Source organism: Lingula anatina, chromosome 4, assembly GCF_051362555.1.
Source record: "Lingula anatina isolate TDL-2025a chromosome 4, LinAna3.0, whole genome shotgun sequence".
Classification (NCBI taxonomy): Eukaryota; Metazoa; Brachiopoda; class Lingulata; order Lingulida; family Lingulidae; genus Lingula; species Lingula anatina.
The window spans coordinates 20,114,637-20,134,471 of NC_141770.1; the positions used below are offsets into that span (position 1 = coordinate 20,114,637).

At 37.3% G+C, this 19,835-nt stretch overlaps 3 protein-coding genes across 5 annotated transcripts; 1 reads left to right on the forward strand and 2 right to left on the reverse strand.

Moving 5' to 3' along the window:
* Positions 1–282: 282 nt before the first annotated feature.
* On the reverse strand, positions 283–6,807 carry LOC106169764 (enoyl-CoA delta isomerase 2). Of its 2 annotated transcripts, none has more exons than XM_013549370.3 (10): positions 6,655–6,807; positions 5,463–5,622; positions 4,982–5,080; positions 4,570–4,761; positions 4,153–4,222; positions 3,792–3,894; positions 3,254–3,374; positions 2,768–2,857; positions 1,561–1,704; positions 283–786 (listed from the first exon to the last, which is right to left on the reverse strand). In XM_013549370.3, exons 1-10 carry the CDS (start codon positions 6,801–6,803, stop codon positions 631–633), a joined length of 1,284 nt encoding a protein of 427 aa, XP_013404824.2. In that variant the 5' UTR covers positions 6,804–6,807; the 3' UTR covers positions 283–630. The 2 variants fall into 2 exon arrangements, with proteins under 2 accessions (XP_013404824.2, XP_013404825.2); XM_013549371.3 differs by lacking the exon at positions 6,655–6,807 and adding an exon at positions 6,221–6,452.
* On the forward strand, positions 6,634–16,587 carry LOC106169762 (uncharacterized). 2 transcript variants are annotated; one of them, XM_013549369.2, is made up of 8 exons: positions 6,740–6,776; positions 7,842–7,862; positions 9,778–10,690; positions 11,207–11,709; positions 11,935–12,098; positions 12,586–12,796; positions 13,255–13,398; positions 13,801–16,587. In XM_013549369.2, the coding sequence occupies exons 3-8, from the start codon at positions 9,898–9,900 to the stop codon at positions 13,960–13,962; spliced, it is 1,977 nt and encodes a 658-aa protein (XP_013404823.2). In that variant the 5' UTR covers positions 6,740–6,776; positions 7,842–7,862; positions 9,778–9,897; the 3' UTR covers positions 13,963–16,587. The 2 variants fall into 2 exon arrangements, with proteins under 2 accessions (XP_013404822.2, XP_013404823.2); XM_013549368.2 differs by lacking the exon at positions 7,842–7,862 and having other exon boundaries at positions 6,634–6,776.
* On the reverse strand, positions 16,169–19,469 carry LOC106160450 (BBSome complex assembly protein BBS10-like). Its single transcript, XM_013537071.2, has 2 exons — positions 19,228–19,469; positions 16,169–18,939 (listed from the first exon to the last, which is right to left on the reverse strand). The coding sequence occupies exon 2, from the start codon at positions 18,888–18,890 to the stop codon at positions 16,977–16,979; it is 1,914 nt and encodes a 637-aa protein (XP_013392525.2). The 5' UTR covers positions 18,891–18,939; positions 19,228–19,469; the 3' UTR covers positions 16,169–16,976.
* Positions 19,470–19,835: the final 366 nt, after the last annotated feature.

The window sequence follows — 19,835 nt, forward strand, 5'->3', positions numbered from 1 at the left end:
ATTTTCTTTGTGGTTTAGGGACACGGGCTCTTTAGTCACTAACGATCAGGCAGCATACAAAAATCCAAGATACCGAGTGCCCTTCAAATGACCTTGAGAAAAAGCAACCTTATTTGTATGACTGTATGCCATGGTCAGTTCATGTACCTGTAAAAGTTTTCAAACTACCATAGCACAGACCCAAGCAAAAAAACTTTTTAAAATCGTCTTTATATTATGTTCCTACACAGTCAACTTCATAGCCATAATACAGGGGAATGGAATTAAAAAGTAAACTATCTCTTATTGTTAAAAGACAATTTTGTGCATTTTTATTGGAACTCTTTACTATATATTTCTTAAAGACAAAAAATACAAAAAAACTGCATAATTAAATAATGCTCATAAGATTTTAAAATATTGCAGCCAATGAAAACAATCATCATGTGAATGTATAAACTGTTTTATACTTTGCATTAAAAATATGAACATGTCCTGAAATACTTGTACTGATACAGTAATAAAGTAAGGCCACAAGGGAGAATAAGTGACTGATTATTTTTCACATAAGTTCTCAACCTGCGCAAAAACTGTAGTTGTTAGAACACAATCTACCATTTGAGTCCAAACAGAGACTAATTGCGCTGTTGTTCAGAGTTTTGCTTTCTGCTGAAAGAAGTTCATAATGGCATTCATGCACTCGTCCGACTGCCACCTGTCTACCAGTAAGTCACACTCTCTCTGATTGGTTGCGTGCAAAGCAGCCCTGTCTACATCTCGAATCAGTCCTTTGGAGGTACGCAGGCTCTGAAATATGGAAGGAACGTAGCTAGAGGCAAGGAGGCAGTTTTAGAAATATCCAAGAGATTTTGTAATAGGTTATCTAATTACTACTGAATCAATTAATTATAGATTTAATAAAATTTTACAGTAAAAAGATTGCTTAACAAAAGGGTATGTGAGGAGAACCTACCCCTTCCATATTACAGAGTTAAAAAATTAACATGTTAAATTTGATGAAATACAATGTACATGCTGAAGATGCATTCATAAAATGCACAAAAACATCACACATTTCCAAAAATTTCAGGGAGATTTGCAGCAAGAACTCCTCAGTTCAGCTTTATGTCTTCATCACACATAACCTATGCTGGAAACATCACAATGAGTCCCTACCCCTAACAGAACTGGGCAACATGCTGAACTTTAAAGCCAAATACAATACAATTCATTTAAACTATAATACACTTAAACAACTTTGTTTTACCACAGGTGGTAACATGGTCATCTCTCTCACACCAACTGAACCCAGGGTAACATCCTGGGCCTTAAAGCCAAAGAGCTCATTCAGAACAGCAGACTAACAGATCCATGGATCAAATATGGAGACCCACTAAAAAGCTTGCCGCTTGATTCCCGATTAAACACAATAGATTCCCCACAGGGATTATGGAACAAGCATTCAAAGGGGGGGGGGGGGGCATATTTGATCTGCGGATCTGTTAGTCCTCTGCTCTGGATGCCCTCAAATACAATGAATATGAACTACCTTACAAATACATTAAAATTACTTTGTCTTACCACAGGTGGTAACTTGGCCATCTCTCTGAGTCTGGCCCAGACCTCAGTTTGGAAGGAATGCTCTGGAAACACCTCTGTCACCAGACCTCGTTCCATTGCTTCAGCGGCAGTTAGCTTACGGTTGAACAGCAGCATTTCATTGGCCTGTAACAGTGACACATTTGAATGGCAATGGCAACATCATGGATAAATAAGAAATTTTACTCATAAGGAATAACAAGATATTTCTTTTTAAAGTAGTTTACAATACAGATCTTATTGTCATTTCAATAAAATACATTGGATCAAACATGCCTCGTAACCTAATTAAAATGTTGATTTGGACTGCTTTTACACCTGGCAGCAAAATGTATTTAGTTAATCTTGATTTTAATCTTCATAACAAAATATTTCAAAATGGACATTCTATTAAATATGTGAGATTCATGAAAGACATGGGCACCTGAATACAGTAATCAACAAATCTTTTCAATTGACAAAAGTATCAAACTTTCAGATTCATAATTTTATCATCACAAAATAGTATTTCTATATAGCACTTGAGGACTTTTGCTGCACAGAATAAATTTTGTTGTTACCACTCTATAGGAATGTTCCAATTTATAGAAATTTTGACATCTATCAGAATTATGCAGTGCCCTTTAATTTCAGTACATCAAGACTACAGTAGGAATATGCATATTCACTAGGGGTCATATTCCCAACCAGTCCAACTTCGACATGAAGTAGTCTAACTGATACCAACAGACTACTACATTTCACAGTTACTCCTGTAGACTGTCATCAGTTAAGAATAAAATATAATGCTAAGCAATGTGATTGGCTAGTGACATCAACTGGACCAAGTAAGTTTGGTCAAAGATCGTCTGGTTGTGAACCAGCTTCAGGCTTGACTCAGACTGTTAGAGCACATTCAGAACAGATAATCCATGGACTAACCAATCCAGCAACTAAATATGGCCGACCTCACTTCAAAAGCAATGACGTTTATTCCCTGATGGTCTCCCGGCCTCCACACATGCCATAAAATGGATTAAATCTCAGCTCCAAGGTTTAATTGCTAGGCCCCTACAACGACAATGCATGTGGAGGCAGGGAGACCTTCAGGAAATTAGCGACATGGCTTTTGAAGTGGGGTCGGCTATATAAAATCAGCAGATCAGTTAGTCCGCAGATCATCTGTTCTGAATGTGCCCTTACACTTTACCTTGGCAGTACCCATTATTTGGGGGAATGTGAGTGATGAGCAGCCTTCAGGAGACTGCCCCAGTGCAGAGAAGGGGGTGTGGAACGTTGCCTGGAAGATACAAAAAATACATACAAAATAAATATATTGAAATCTTTGCAATAACATATAGGCATCTCTTTCTTCCTCTCTCTCTATCTCCTTCTTTCCACACACACACACACACACTGTCTTAGAAAAATGAGAAAGATTTTCACAAAGCAAAACTCACCTGATCTACATAAAATAGTGTACCAGAAAGACCTTATAACATTATGACACAACTTACCCATCAGCAGAACAATGCCAAAAACAGACATCATGTTAACTATGTCATTATTTACTCTGTCTGAATAGTACACAATGTCAAAGACTGCCGCTCTACACAAATTATGTCATTACTTACTGTATCTGTAGCATACTTGATGTCAAAGACTGCCACTCTACACAAATTATGTCATTACTTACCGTATCTGTAGCATAGACAATGTCAAACAGTCCTAACACAGTAACAGACACTCCAACTGCCGGCCCATTGACTGCTGCCAACAGAGGCTTCGGGAAATCAATAAAGGCTGATACAAATTTCCTGGAAAAAAGAAATTGTGTTCTACTTATTTATTTATAATGAAACAAACCATCAGATAAAAGCAGTGTCAGATACAAGTAAACCTGAAATTTAGTGAAGCAAATATGCAATAAAAGCAATTTTGTACGATTTGCTTTGGTTATTTTAAATAACATTATGCTTTCTACTCATAAATTGCACGTGTTCTTCCATTTTTTTTTTTTTTTTGTTCTTAATGCTGCCAGAAATTAACAGTTTTCAATCCAAAAATTTAGGTTAACTTTCCTGAGTTCAATCTGCATGTTCTTGAGAAAAAAAATTCTGCAACTGAGAAAATTTCTAAATAACATTTTCCAGGTATCACAAAAATAAGATCATTGGGAGAAATTTAGAAAAGAAATTTTCTTTATAATTCGAGTTTTTGCAGTATCAGCTTACTTGAGAATTCTCCCACCTTCCTCTGCCATGGCAGCAATGCCATCTGGTGGTATGTTCATAAAGTTACTGAGGTCATTGCCACTGCAGTAGTAGTCTCCTGCCCCTGTAACAAAACAGTCAGGCGTGACATGGATTTCAGTCAATGCGTAACATTGGATTTTAGATAAAAATTTAAACTCAACTGGTCTGGACATTAGACTGTTACCTGATACACTATCCTGAATTTAAGCTACTTAAATTTTTAATTCTGAATTTGCCTTCAAATTATCTCTTGTCTTATTTAGTCCAGTTTGTGAAAATAACCTTTAGTTACTGACTGCATATTGGTAAACTTGCTAAACACTGCAAGTTCTCCTCGTACCTGTGACTACTGCAATTGTTGCATCAGATTCTGCAGCCTCTGCAAGGGCAAGGCCCCATTCTTCATACATCTGTAAGAAAAACATCATTATTACAAAAACCATAAATCATTACCAAGCAGATTACCAAGCATGACCTCTGCTGCCCCTCCCCTTTACAGTCAGTCTTTGATAAAATTAATCAACCACATTATTTATCAGTAAACAAATACATCAATTCAATGCCAGAGTTTAAAATACTTGTTTTTAAATTTCTTTAATATAAAAGGTTAAAGATTGCTTACATTATGCTGATATTAAATTTGTCAATATTCTACCATTCAACATTTCTTCTTTACACAGTCTACTCTACACTGTTGTACTCTAATACAGAGTATTTGGTTACAATATATTCTCTCTCTCTCTCTCTCTTTCCTCACCTGATAATTAATAGCATTCTTCTTTTTAGGTCTATTAAGAGTTATTACAAACATCTTCCCATCTCTGTGTACTGTCAATTCCTTGTACTTCGCTGTCCCTGCAGATTCAGTGTCAGCAACCTGGGGGGAAGTGTCGCCCTCTGCTGCTGCTAGTCCCTGCACCACCTCTATGTACTTGCTCTTGGCTTCATCCTAGGGCAAAACATATAGGGAAAAGTGGGTTAATGGTGTTGACTCCATCTTTTCATGGTTGTGGTAAATACTTTTGCAGTGTGTTGGTTAATTCATGGGTTGAGTGGTTAATATGCCATGGGCGTTAGTGATAAAATATCTGCGGGTAGTGTTAGTAAACGGCAATTTTCATTTAGGAAGCCTGTATCTTGCTATATAATCATGTCAGATGTGGGAGTACCTGAGACATGTCTCCTAAAGTATTCCAAGCCTCCCACTTGTATTTTCCCACAAAGTCCATCATTCCTGGTTTGGGTGTGTTACATTTGCCAACAGTTGCCTGGAAAATATGTCATTTTACCATTTTATAAATTCAGCTTCTTATTAAGACTCAATCATTCTCCATTTTTTCCAGTTCCAAATTGAGATGAAATATCCATATCACTGTAGTTTATTTTTTAACTTAATCTTAAAACTATATAGAAGTAGCTTATTTTAATACAAGTTGAATTTACAACAACCCCTAAAAGCTCACAGCATTAATAACCCAATATAACTACGAATATTTCTGTGCTCCAATATATATTTATTGATCATGGAGCAAAGGAACATTCATAGTTTTATTATTAAATTATCCAACATTTTGCCAAATGAAATAGACAGACACCTACAGTTACTTTCCCAGTGCTGTTGAAAGTTTTAATATGGAGAAGTCAACAGACCTGTTTGAAGAGTGCATAGATCTGTAACTTGACTTCATTTCCTGGGTCTTCCTTCAAGGCATTTAGACGTTCTTTAGCACTGACAAAATCTTCATCGAGGCCCATTCTACGTCCACTGCAGAAGAAGGTGCGGATTGCTGTCTGCGGCTGAACAGCATACCTGTGGATAGGTTAACAGTTAACAAGAAAGTCATTCACTATAAGCAGAATTACTGTCAAATTTTCAATGTGAAAGCATTTGTTTTTCAGCAAGCCTTTCTTAGATTATCCAAACAGGTTCCACAGGGGCGGATTTAGGCCATCTTCTGGGTCTTCCGGAAGACGGTCAGATTTTAAAGTTTACATTGACGGGTATTTAATATTTTCTGTCGGAAGACGGTCAAAAATGGAGGATGGATTAACAAAAATAATTTGGAAGACTGTCAGAAAATATCTCTGGATCCACCCCTGTTCCATGTGCCTAATTCAGACCATCAGCTGATATTTTTTTCAATGGTAAATTCTGAAGTCAACAGTGAAGGTTTAGATATGCCTTAATCTGCTCACATTAGAAAAAATAACACTAATTAATAAGAAAAACCCAAATCATCTTATTCTTTGCCTGTCCCCTTTCACAGCTAGAGAATCTGGAAATTCAACCTCTTTCCTTTTTCCAAATAAATTATTTTATGGAAAGACTGGTTGGAATTACCTAGAGAATGCAAGCTGGAACATGCATAATCAAATTAACACCGACTTGGAGAAAAAAACAAACTTACAGTCTCCTTTCTCTTTAATTCAGTCCTGAATTCATAAGGGTTGAATTTATAAGGGGTGTCTTAGAAGGGCCAAAGGCCACAATGACGCTGTTAAGAGTATATGATTAGTAACAGTACTGTAGATATCAGATAATCACAGGGGGAGATCTCTGAAAATGGGGTAGAGCCTGTGCTCACCTACCCCTTTTTTCTCACCCTGTACTAGTGCGTGGGCAGTTGTGCGTATTTCTTCCTACTACAAACAAGGTTATAATCGTAAAATCTCAGTTGGATATATGGACAGAAGTGTCTACGTTGTTTTTGAGTGCAAGCTGCAAATCAGTGCGAAACTTGGATTTGGGGGAAATTAAAAAACATATATCTAAGAGTTGATATTGAAAACTACAAAAAAACAAAATATATCAGCAAATTTTTCAGTCGATACTGCAACACACCATTTAGTATCCAAACACCTTGCCCGTAGTAAAACTCGTAATGATGAACCAGCCATTTCTGGGGCACTGCGCAGCCGCAACAATGATTTCCGGTGGAAATGGCGGACTCTGAGGTCTACGAGGTGAGTAAAAAATCTTCCCAAAATCATATTTTGCGCAATAGATAATAGGCAATGTATATCTCAGTTTTATTATGGTACTCTCATGCATATGTGTATGTAAAATCTTTTGCTGATGATTCAAATTTTACCAGATATGGGCGAAATCATTTCCGGCGATGGAATCTGACCTACATTTGATCGTTATAGATCGATTTCACTTTGCGCTTGTTGGCAAGTGGTTTCACAATCCGTTATGTTTCACATGCGATGCCGCAGGATATGCGGGCTGTTTCTATGTGGCAATTGACGCAGTTATAGATGATATACGTAGAATTCCTAATTACTTTAATTTGGATCCTTTATAAATGACTTTTTTAAAGTTCTTTGGGAAAGGCGCAAAAGACTTGCGGCTAAAGTAGTAGTGCAGTCTAGACCCTTTTCTCTATTTTCATTTTCTGTGTGTCAACAGGTATTTTTCAATTTTTTCTCGTTATGAGTAATTATTGAAATATATATTGGTGTAGAGATTAATATTTTATAAGTTTTTTTGTTTTTTTTTACTTTGTAAATACCCATAATGGCTGATAATGTGCGATATTTACATGCGCATACGCTTGTCCAAGAAAATTTCGTTTTAGCGCTTTTGCAAATACATTTTAGTTATTACACACTCAGATATAAATGGTCATTGTGTTTTTGTTGTGTATATGACATGCAACCAATTATATTTAAAAGAGAAAAGTGTTCTGTTGAAAGGCTTCAAAGAATTAAAGGATGTTGTGTGATTCATCTGTTTAGATTGCTGATCGGCATGATAAAGTCGATAAAGTGTTTGCACCTAGCGCACGTTCATATGAAAATTCCAGTGCAAAGGCAAATATCATCTATAAATTCCAAAGAGATGAATATTTTCTGAGCATTCCTGTTTAAGCTAATTTTTTTAATTACTTTTCACAGCTCAAAATAACAACATACTGGTACATGTTTTGTTGAAAGCAAAAGTATCAGGGCATTTTGTTTCATGTCAAATATTTGTCAGCTTGTGGGGGTAATTTGCTATTTCATCTCAATTTCTTTGTTTTACAGGAATAGCAGTGTGAAGCCAGGGTAAGACTGGACATGCTGCTTGAGCCACATTCTGTTTTAATGCTTGGGTTACAAAATAAATTTTTTTGACATATTTCTCACATTTTGCCAAGGAACAGTGTACATGTATAATAAAACAGAAATTCAAGCATGTACAATATGAATAGCATGATCATGCACTTCTATGTGTATGGGGAATAAGTTCTATTAAAAAACTGAAGCATATGGAAAGGGATAGACAGTTGAGTTATATTTGTAATCCAAGTGTTAGAATAATATGGCATCCTCACAAAACATTTCCACATTTTCAAACCTAGAACTAGTATTTCACATCAGAAAACTAGAAAATCTTGAAAAAAAAATTTAATGCATGTAGATTACCATTTTTTCTTTTTTGTATTTGTTTTTTCTTTGATAGTAATCTTTCTTTTTCTCCTGTGTTGTTTTATAGATAGACTCTTGCCAATAGTAGTCAAAGGAAGAGAGAAAAAAATAATGACCACTGGGAACATTGGAAAATTAAATTGATCAAATGCTATATAAGTTATATACAGCCATGCAGTCTGGCATTGATGTTTTGCCTGTGTACACTTTTTGTCCATCATTATAAGACAATAATGAAGTAGAAAGATCTTGTATACATTTGCCCAGGGCCTTATAATTATAAATATCTTTTGAAAATTATATCTTTCGAAATCCAGGTGGTATGCTATCTATTTTTCAGGATGATTAATTTTAATCTTAAATAGCCATTTTGTAAATGTTTTAAAGATGTTTGATTAATGAGAAATGGGGTAGGGAATTAGGCAAGAAACAGAATTTTTGAACCGTGAAGGCACTTGTTCATCTCATCAATAATTTCATGATTTTTGTGTTGATCAATTATTATTATTTCTTATTCTTCTTTACTACCTATTTCTACGAGTGTAAGGAAATCTTATTGTGAATTGTGATATTATTTGACAACGTGATGTAGTAATTGCAATTTGATATTACAAAAGGTTAAATTTGATTTACTGTTAGATAAATAAATAGGCAGCATTACTATTTTAAATATACTAGGTGAAATTGTGGGGAAATTGGTCAGTTGTATTCTTTTGTAACATTTTTTATTTACTGTCCAGAATATTATGGGTAGTTTGTTTGTATTGTGCTTCAAATTTGAGTGATGCAGTCTTGTGCTGTGAGTGTACTTGAAGCAAAAGTTCACCCTGCGCTATGATACTTTATTTTTAGAATGTATCCTAGCTGGTATGACTACCATCAAAACAGTCTGTAATCAGTGAAGGATAATCAAACTTCTTGATGATTTTGTTCACATTGAAAAACTGAAGTAAATCAATTAAAATGGAAAATGTTTTGCATATTCTTTAACCTAAGTAAATCAGAATATGGTTAGCATTTGGCTAATTTTTTATAAGGGAGCAACCTCAGGCAAAACTTAAAGCCTACATTTGTTTAATAGCTATGTAGTATATTTCATTAGGCAGAATTATTAGGCCTTATATACCAAGTAGGCATTTGCTAACTCAAGCCTCAGATTTGGGAGCACAAATCCAAATTAATGACAATTATCACTTATGAGGCCTGATTAGGCAAATTCCCAGTTACACAAGACATAATTGGCCATGACACATCCTACTGCGAATGATTCACAGAAATGTCAGACCTACGCTTGGCATATATATATATATATATATAATGAAGTAAAGGATCAAAGACATCTGATAAATTGATCCAACAGGATAAAATGCATTACATACTCTAAATTTAGGTATATTTTATATGTAGAATAATTTTCGGTTTCCAGGACAAACAGCAAAAGAAGTATACTGTACTAGATGCAGAGCTTTGATGTGAAATTCACTTGTAATGTTATATTTTACTTGATACAGATTTTGGATATGTTCTTTACTAGCAATGTTATATTTTACAGGTAGAACAGATTCTAGCTCGTAGGACGACCAGCAAAGGCAGGATCGAGTACTTGGTGAGTTGGAAAGGCTTCGACAGTAGCTGGGATACTTGGGAGCCAGTGTCAAACCTTGGTAATTGCATGGACAGAGTCGAGGCATATAACGACAGAATGGCTGCTGCTCTCATACAACAGAAAGCTCAGTCTGACACCAAGAGAAAAAAACAGCCGTTACATGGCGTGAAACACTCTGAAAGTGGAATGAAATCTGGTGGTAAAAAACTTTCTAACACCTGTAAAATTATGATAAAAAATGATTACTTAAAAGTGAAAAATAAGGCATCCCAGGGCAATTCCTCAAAGAAAACTGGGGCCAAGGTACCAGACAAGGCCAAGGGGCATTCTTCACATGGCAAGAAGAAGTCTAGGACAGTGAACAACACATTTGATTCTGACAGTGATGATGACTCCGTGAGGTACTCTCTCAGTGTAGATCTCAAGTCAAAAATGGAGGCTAAAAGTGGGAACCAAAAGAAAGGTTCCAAGAATGGGAAAAAGACAAATACGTCAAGTGCCTCTCTTAAGCAGCAGATGGAGAAGGCCAAAAAGACAGCCTATGAACCAAAGAGTGAAGAGCAAAGAATTTATGACATTATAAATAAGAGTGCCAAATATGCCAAAAAATCTCCAGAGAAGGTTCTGCGTTCTGGAAAAAGCATCTTGAATGGCAGAGTTTGCAAAAAACTAAAGCTTGAGGATGGTGAGACAGGGCATGAGAGCAAGCCTGTGATTGGTCAGACTGGTACTATAGCTGATCACATGGTAATTGATCCAGAGATCTCATTCAAGAGCACATCCAGTGTGTCAAGCGGGTCGCCGAAGAGGAGGATTTCTCTTCTGGACAGCTGGCGGGGGAAGAACGGTATTAAGCAAGGTATTGGTAGTGTGTGTGTGTGTGTGTGTGTGTGTGTGTTCATACATGTGGATTTGCATGCTGTAATATTATCAATGTGTCAAGCAGGGACACCAGTTTCACAGTAACGAGTTACTGAAAGGCGTCTGTGTAGTTTGATTTTAACCAAAGACAAATTAGAAGATTAGTATGTTGTCTGTCCAGAATGTCATTACAGCTGAAAGAAAGGGGAACTGATTCTACAGTCAAAATTGAGTGGAATAGGTACTAATGTGTAGAATTGGCAGCAATGACTGATATAGTTGAGAGTTTCCAGAAAATAATTTTCTCAGCAGTAATAGTCTCAGTTGGCAGCTTACATTTTCAGTTTTAACTGTAACCACATACATTATTAAGGCAGGAAAATGTGTAAAAGAATTGTTTGTTAAAAAAATATGAAATAATTATATTGAATGCTGAATTTTATTTAATTTTGTATAGTATTTATAAAAAACATTGGATGAAACTTGGCATTCAGAATGTTTATTATAATTTCAGAACCCATCACTCCATATGGGACACCACCTCAGGGATCAGGACGTCTCACACCCCGCCTGCCTACTCCTATACATCCTGGTAGTGGGGCCAGCTTGTATAGAACACCTCCAACGTCTCCGAGGATAGCAAGGTCAAGGTCAAATACACCTACCAGTTTCCGACCTGTGAGTCCAGGCTCTGCTCAGACCCATCACTTTTTGTCGGACTTCCCCAAGATCCCAGTTATCCCAGTGTTCTCCAGTAGCCCCTCGACTGCGTCCTACAAGGCTTTTCTTGCCTCACTTCCTAAGAAGTTCTCCAATAATAGGAGTCTTAAAAAGAGGTGTACGGACTCAGACAGTGATTCAGACTCAGAAGAAGGGGTGGGAGATGTGCGTCGTCTCAGCGTGCGGCAAAGCGAGTGCGCATACAAATATAAGGAAATAGTTGTGAAAAAGTGCTTAGGTTACACACAGATCTGGCTTTTCACAAACACTCCAGCAAGAAATGCTCTTAATCCTCAGGTACTTTATTACGTCCTGTATATTTTTATGATTATGTTGTTGTACTTTGATCCTGATAAATGTTTTATCTCAGGTGTCAATGCTCTTGTGTATAGTTAGCAAAAGAATCCATTATTGATTTATGACACTAAGTTTTTATATTTGATAATCTGAAGCTTTTTAGTATTTATTTATTGTTTATTTATTGTTGCAAGACTGAATAAAAACAAAATGAGGCCATTGCAGGTATTTGAAGAACTCAAACAGGCTTTGTACAATGCCAAGTTTGATGACAGTGGCCTGGTCATGCTGAGTGGGTCTGGAAACATTTTCTCCTCTGGCGTAGACCTACCCTACCTTCTGACCAATGATAAAAGAATCAGTGCTAGGAAAATGGCAGAAGCCATAAGGTAAACATCATGATGAATAAATGAAACATTGACGTGAAGTGGAATTAATCAGGGGCGGATGGAGGCTGTCTTCTGGGTCTTCTGAAAGACAGTCAGAATTTTTCAAGTTACATTGATGGGATTTTTTTTTTTTTTTTTTTTTGTCAGAAGACAGTCAAATATGGATAATGGAACAACAAAGATAATTTGGAAGACTCAGAAAATATCTCTGCAACCGCCCTTGAGACTTGTATCTGAGCCAGTACACAACTTGTTAGGGGGTAGTATGTTTAATATGTTTAGGTGCAGTGTGCAAGAGGTTTGCTCAGCATTCAAAGATTTATCATTAATAAATGTGATCTAATAATCGAAGGTTATTGGGGTTATGTTGATTTTTCCCTTTTTGTGCCAATAAAGTATAGAATTGATTTATGATGAAATATGTTTGTATATGAAAGCAATATCCAAGAATATTAAATCAGAACATTTCTTTATCTTTACAATTCAGGGAGTTTATCAATGCAATGGTTGCCTTCCCTAAACCCATAGTGGCGGCAGTGAATGGCCCAGCAGTAGGACTGGGTATGGCCATCCTGCCACTGTGTGATATAGTATATGCCAGCGACAAAGCCTCCTTCTATGCCCCATATGGCCGCCTTGCTCAAACACCTGAGGGTTGCTCTTCCTTCACTTTTCCCAATGTGATGGGAACGGCTATGGTAAGTTAAAAGGGTGGATGCTGGAAGCTAAGGTGTAACTTCATAAAGGGCTGTTGAGAACTACTGTAGGTACTTTCTTAATTCAAACATACTGGATTTATTATATTGCCCTAAACTGTATGAAACAACTTAGGGGCAGTGAAAAGAGAGTTACGTAATAAGATAAATGCTGATTGTTGAAAGTTTGTGCTATGCAGCAATTAATTTCTGCTACTAAGGATAGTTTTAATATTACAGAATTTTGTAGTATTTAAAGGAGCATTTGAAACCATTACTGTATTCAAGGCATGCCAGAAAGTTGCATAGAAGATTCTCTAAACTGCTGTTTCTGGGTTGGAAAATTCTTGAAATGCACAGGATCTCTTCTCTTAGGGACTTATCTGGGGAAAGGGGGGGGAGGAGTAATATTTCCATTTACTCTTTAATAAAGCTTATTACTAATATCTGTGTTATTTCAGGCCAATGAGCTTCTTCTCGCTGGGCGTAAACTGACTGCCATTGAGGCGTACCAGATAGGTCTTGTGTCCCAGGTATTCTGGCCCACTTCCATGATGCAGGAGGTGATCCCCAGGGTGGAGAACATGGCAACATATTCAGCAAAGGTACCAAACTTGAGGCACACTTTGTACTAGGACCTATGCTCTATTAAGAAAAGGATTTAGGTTTTTGAAAATTTAGTTTAGACAGCTACACTTACATAGTTGGCTATATAAATAATTTGGGCTGTTTTGAAACTTTTATCTGTGTGTAACCCGATATAGTTGACTCAGATTCTAAGTTGGCTAAACAAGGACCAGTAGATATTGTATTTTGGGATATTAACATGGTCACCAAATTCTTCCCTTTTAGTTGTGAATGAAAATTATAGTGAGGAGTTTATTTTATGAACACCATAACCATCAAAGATCACACTGTTAATTTAACAAGATGAATGATTTGAATTTGAATAACATTTTCAGATTTTCTGAAAACATCCATTGTATAACTGTTACGAATATTTCCAGGCTTTGGAAGCTTCGAAACTTTTGATCCACAGCCACCGCCGTGCTAAACTAGAATACACCAATGAGAGTGAGTGTAACATGCTGCAGGAACGCTGGTCCAGCCCTGAGTGTCAGAAAGCTATGAGGGCCTATCTGGAGGATGAACAGGATCTTCTGTTTTAGATGAACTATATTTGTGTTTTAGGGTGTGTCAGAGTGACAAGAAAAAGAAATGAAATTGGTTTCAGGCTTTAGGATGGAGAGCCACTATATTAAGTGTGTCAAATGGCAGTGGGAATATTCAAAGAAACAACAATTCTCCCATGAAAAAAGCTTGTTCATGGTCTTAAGATAATAAAATAAAAAAGATATTTGGTCTTTTAAGTCACAAGGAACTGTTTTAACATTTTTTTCTGATGAATTGTATCACCTGTGTTGCTGGTTTATTGTGTGATATTGAACTGACTATGTCTTGGGTATGAAGATTTATAGTTTCTGTGCTTGGTTGATATTAGAACATGGATAATTCATGTTGTATTTTAGTTAAAAATTTAACCACAATTGAGATATGTCCCATCTTCTGCTGTGGGGAATGGTTTTCCCAGCAAACCATCCAGCTGTCATTTGGACGGCCGCCAGAATCACCAGATGGCCTATGTTTTCAAAGATGGCTGGACAGCTTATGGATTTGTTGGAAATATGACAGCTTTAGGCATACTTGGACTCCCTGAAATTTTGTAGGAAATTACAGATGGTAATTTTTGACGGCCTGCACCCCCAATCCTAGGAAAAGCCCTGACTGTGATTATGGAGTTTAACCACTGTCTAATCATTTGAATTGTAATATGCAACAGTTTTTAGGCCTAATAGCAGACAGAAAAAAAGCAGCACTACAACATAAGAGATATTAAGTTTGTTTGTCTGATCTCTTTGCTGCCATGACATTAAAAAGGATTTGCTTCATTACTTCCTGAACCCTTCCTTTGAAGGATTTAAGCAAATTTATCGATTAAGCTAGTTTACAAGTGAGATATAAATTTGCCATGACTTTGTTATGTGTGAATGAAATTAATTTTATCTAGAAAAAGAAGTGTTATAAAATATTTTGCTCATGAATGTACAATGATGCTGAATTCAGAATTTTTCTGATGTCTGACTGAAAGTGAATAATATGAAATTAGAATATGAAAATAGATGATCAACATAATCATAAAATTATCTGTAATTAATATTGGTGCCCTAGTACCTGCCTTTTCTTAAGTAAAAAGATGAATTATGACATGAGATATTTATGTACTTTCATAATTGCCTCAATTTTTTTTTCTTTTTTGATACTTTGAAGATTCATATTATTTAGTTACTTGCATGTAATGTTCTTTCCCAGTTCTTCATTCTTTTTTAGTATGATTAACAAAAGGTTGTTTTTGGGAATTAAAATTTAATAAGTAATTGCAAAGCCAAATAATTGCTAGATGCATGTCAAAATCATTTACATATTTTCTCATAATCACAGTGACAAATTTAAGATCTTTTATGGCAAAAGGCCATTATATATATTTTTTTCTTCAAATAAGTTTTTTTGCTGATATGCAAGTTAAGTATGTTATAAAAATAAATTACTGACAGTTTCATGTTCAGGGACATTAAGACATTATTATAGTAGAGGTAAAAAAAGGGACCAATTAGCAACAAAATCTAGACGTGTTCACAGTGGCTCCAACTTGATCCATGATGGACCTTAGTGACATCAGCAAACAAGTTAATCAGATTTTGACTGCCATTGTACCTAAGAAGTTAAAATTCATGTGAGACATTCTCTTGACATTAGTCTATTTTGGGTTAAAGTTAGACCAGTTTTAATTCGGCCTACGAGCAAATATAATAAGGTAGAGTTACAATAAGAGTCACAGGTACTTTTCCCATCAGAGTTTGGGAGCAGTGTACAAGATGCACACTTTGTAGTTTGGCATATGTTATTTTAAAAGGTATGTTAGTTTGTTCATTTCAAGACTATGTTATATGACCATATCAAAAGATGCTTTACGTCAAGACTGACTTGTGCAAAGATATTATCCATAAAACAACTGCAGCAATTAAACAGGCAGCTAGTGAAGGATGCACAGAAAAGCAAAGTTTGAGGCAACATAAATCAACGCAAAAGTTTGGCATCAGTAGCAGGCCCGTAGCCAGCAATTTCAGAGGGGGGATTCATTTCTGAAAAAGTGGAACTTTTACCAGAAAATCCTCAAGTACATATATCAAATTTTACCCAAAGTGGACCTTTTCCCAGCAAAAAGGGTGGTTCTTTCTAACCCCCCCCTCAACCCTCCCCTGGCTACGGGCCTGAGTAGACTATTTTAATAGACAGTTATTAAAATACACATGGTTGTTTACTGTTACATGTGTGGGTGATGTTGTTTGGTAATTAGTTACTTGTTTTTGAGTTTAAAATGGGATTGATACTTGTATGGTGTATCACAGTGACACGCCTGTTGTTTTAAAGAGCATAGTCCATTAAATGTATTCCAGACAAAGAATGTGTACTCAGATGCTGGTAAGAATTATAAAAAATTACCTTATAGGTGGTCAGTAAGTTTTGTTTGTTTTTGTTTAAGTGAATGTGTACAGTTATGAGTGACTATTTTCAGAATACATTATTTATTTCTACATCAAAAATGTAACGTACTGTCTTTAAGTTAATACATTGTTATGGACAGGAACTCGTTTTAGAATGTACATAAATGAGTTATTTATTTTTCCTGGAAAAAGTGTAACTAGCACTGCATAAATAAAATGTACCGAACAAAATGTTATTTCATTTTTTTTCCTTCTTTCTGAGCTCTCTCAAGGTTTCCACCAGATGTGGAACGTATGGTTTATTTTGCAATGTAACAGTCAGGAATATGGTGGCTTCATCTAATTCATTTTGGATCGTTGTGTGAGTTAATGTTCATCTCTTAAACATGTGTGTCATCACCATCAAGCCTTCCCCAAAGAAGAAATTAAAAAGACACATATTGTTCAGGCCTGTAGCCAGGAATTCAAAAGGGTTTTTTTTTCAGAAAAAGTGGGCCTTTGGCAATGAAACCTTTGTGTACCTAGATCAAAATTTAGTAAATTTACGAAGAACCGACCTTTTCCTGACAAAAAGGGCAGTTCTTTCAACCCCTCCACTGCCTGCCTAAGGGCCTGTTGTTTCACAATTTAACAGAAACAATGGCATCCAGTCTTAAGAGCTGTTGGAGCAGCTCGATGACATGACAGAGAAGCACCATCTTACTGGCCACTGGCTCACAGCCTTCACTGTCTGTCCACACAGCTCCAGTCTGGTAGTGAATACAAGGTATCTTACCCACGGATACCTTATCCAGGGCTTCCAACTTAGCTTGAATGAAGGCATGTCTACCTGAGGCCGAAAGATAAGAATTCTCATGGATCTTCTGTGGGACAGAGAGCACTGCATCTTGGATTATTTGACAAGCAGTCTGAATACCTGGATCTGAATAGCAACACTTGGCATTTTCCAAGCTGCTGTGTATGATAAACTCTATGCTGCCACCTGGTGGCATGGACAGGGCAGCTAGGTGGTGCTTAGCTGAGCCAAAAGAAGCTAATTTAGTTTCCAACAAACTTGAATCTGAGAGAACATCAGGTAAGTCTGGATCACTAAGCTGTTTGTGGTCACACGCCAGTTGCATTCCTTTAAACTTTTTGTGCAAATGTTCAACTGCCGCATTCTGCACCAACGCCTCTGTTGAATCTAATTGATCCTCACTTGTGCAATCATACTTTCTCTTTCTGTTCATATTCTCTTCAGCTGTGTGAGAAAAGTTGAGTGGTTGCAGCCACATGCGTAGACATTTCAACCCATTTAGCACCATGTTAGAATACTGTCTGCTTAGACCAGGTGTGGGGCCACATATAACAAGAGTGTCAGCGCACGCTACTGCAGACACCGTCTTTAATTCCAACTGCATGAAATTCTGGCCCCCACAGACAACATCTTTTAAACTTTTGATCGTTGCTATATTTTCCTCTGACAAGACATAATGTGTTTCATGAACCATGATCACATCAGCTGCTGCTGCTAGTCTTTCCATATCCTCCAGGGGTATAGCTCCGATGGCAGCCATTCCAACCGCGCGGCAGATGGACATCACCAGCTCCGAGACAGCCCATGAAGTAATGATCAACTGAACTCCTGAGTTGGCATAGTGTTGAAGAATCCTCCTCACTGTCTGCTCTTTCCATTGCAATGCCTGCTGAAAACCATGGTATCCCGAAACTTGAAGCACACCAGGGGGCAGGTCAGTCTGCTCATCCTGATCTCCTTCAAGAGAGCACTCTAGCAAAATAAACTTAATATTTGAGGTTTGAAGGAGAGAGTCAATGAGAGTAACAGATTTCTTTGGAAGTAGGACACCTGGGATGATTTGTGAGCATGAGTAATTGTCATTGGATATTTCCATGGTGACTGTCGGGAAATTGTCAATGAGGTACAGTACTTTGTCTAGAACATTATGTGAATTTCCTATGGAAGATATGAATTTACTCAAAAGGTGGCTAAAATGTGATGACACTTCAAGAGGAGCTTTTCCCAACATAGAGGTCTGCAGAACTTTTAATGTCATTTCGTGTGTTGTCTCTGTCATGTCTCCTGTTAATTTAGTGGCAGTGGCATACCTTTCTAACTGAGGAAATACACAGTTTGGTAAGATGTCTGATACTATGTATCCAAGAGCCTGAGTCACTTCTATTACAAACTGACTAATATGAGGTTTCTCGCTACCACTACAACCATTCTTTACTTTCTTTGCCCTCCTCAGGGTTGACCTGAGGGCCTCAGCCACCATGAAGATAAATGTCTTAGTGCCATCCCCAGTGAAACAATGGTGTGCTAGGGCACTGCTACACACCATACGGGCCACAGGGTGGTCCAGCTGTAGGGAGGTCAGTATACTGGCCCCATCACTGGTCACCATCACTTTCCCAGTAGATGTCAGCACTGTGGTCAGCAGGGCATTGGGACCAAATGACTGGTGGAAGATGTTCTCCAGGGTCTGAGTGATGGACACCAGTTTGCCAAGGTCCACTGACACTGAGGCTGCCATGGTTTTCTTATTCTGTTTTTGTTACGTCTTTTAATGTTTACATAGTAACCTGTAAATAAAACACGACAGAAAATCAATATGATCCCACGTGTGTGTGTGCGCGTGTGTAAGGGGGGGGGGGGGAGCTGGAATAGAAAACCACTCGCAGATACCACTCCCTTAACAAAATCTTAAAGATTATCTATACAACATTTGCGTACAGCAACAACATCAATGGCCAAAGTTATTAGTTTTAAATATCAACCCGCTAGACAAACGCTGCAAATTCACAAGTAACAATTTGCATAGTTTCATTAAACACAACCAGCTTGCCTCAGTCAGTTGTCGGCCTAATTACCTCGCCGGGTACCTGCGTAGACTCTACTAGTTGCCACTCGTCTGTTTTGGAATCATTTGCACAGTTTGCAATAACATGTGCTCAAGCTGATACCTTCCAAAATATTTCTATATTGTTCAATCCGCCTCTGACTTCGGAAATTCATGTGCATACAGCGTTTTCTGCTAAATAATAATCACTTCATCCCCGTCGGCGGTTTCTATATAGAACTGTCTGGAGCCGGAAGACGAGTCACGAGAGACCTGAAGACTACCGCCACGTGTCTTCCCAGGCCAGGGAGTTTTTACAAAACATTTAAAACCCCTTTCATTCAGTGGAAACTTACTGTTGTTATGTTGGGATTTGGAATGAAATATAAAAGTGTATAGTGAAGGTCACAGTAATATTTCCCTATTAGAGACCATTCCCACAGATTTTTGGCCCTATCTATCTACCGGCTTAAATGTCTGTCACGCCTAGTAAAACTGTTAGGGGGTAAATTATCTTTACCCTAGCTGATTCGGTAGGCGTGACAGAAAGTTAAGCCACTTGAGCTGATAGCAATTTAGCGTGAACCCCCAGGGAGTAAGGTCGATCCAGATGGATCGTTCTAAGTATGGGAACTCTGT

What these genes read in the sequence shown, in the direction of transcription:
- LOC106169762 (XM_013549368.2), top strand. Translation starts at nt 6,753, where the DNA reads ATGGCGGACTCTGAGGTCTACGAG. An exon ending in CGGACTCTGAGGTCTACGAG is followed by an intron (nt 6,777 to 9,777) that starts GTGAGTAAAAAA and finishes TATATTTTACAG; the next exon opens with GTAGAACAGATTCTAGCTCG. An exon ending in GAAATGCTCTTAATCCTCAG is followed by an intron (nt 11,710 to 11,934) that starts GTACTTTATTAC and finishes AGGCCATTGCAG; the next exon opens with GTATTTGAAGAACTCAAACA.
- LOC106169764 (XM_013549370.3), bottom strand. Translation starts at nt 6,803, where the DNA reads ATGATTTTGGGAAGATTTTTTACTCACCTCGTAGACCTCAGAGTCCGC. An exon ending in GAAGGTGGGAGAATTCTCAA is followed by an intron (nt 3,375 to 3,791) that starts GTAAGCTGATAC and finishes TCTTTTTTCCAG; the next exon opens with GAAATTTGTATCAGCCTTTA. An exon ending in TTGTCTATGCTACAGATACG is followed by an intron (nt 2,858 to 3,253) that starts GTAAGTAATGAC and finishes TGTATCTTCCAG; the next exon opens with GCAACGTTCCACACCCCCTT.
- LOC106160450 (XM_013537071.2), bottom strand. Translation starts at nt 18,890, where the DNA reads ATGGCAGCCTCAGTGTCAGTGGACCTTGGCAAACTGGTGTCCATCACT.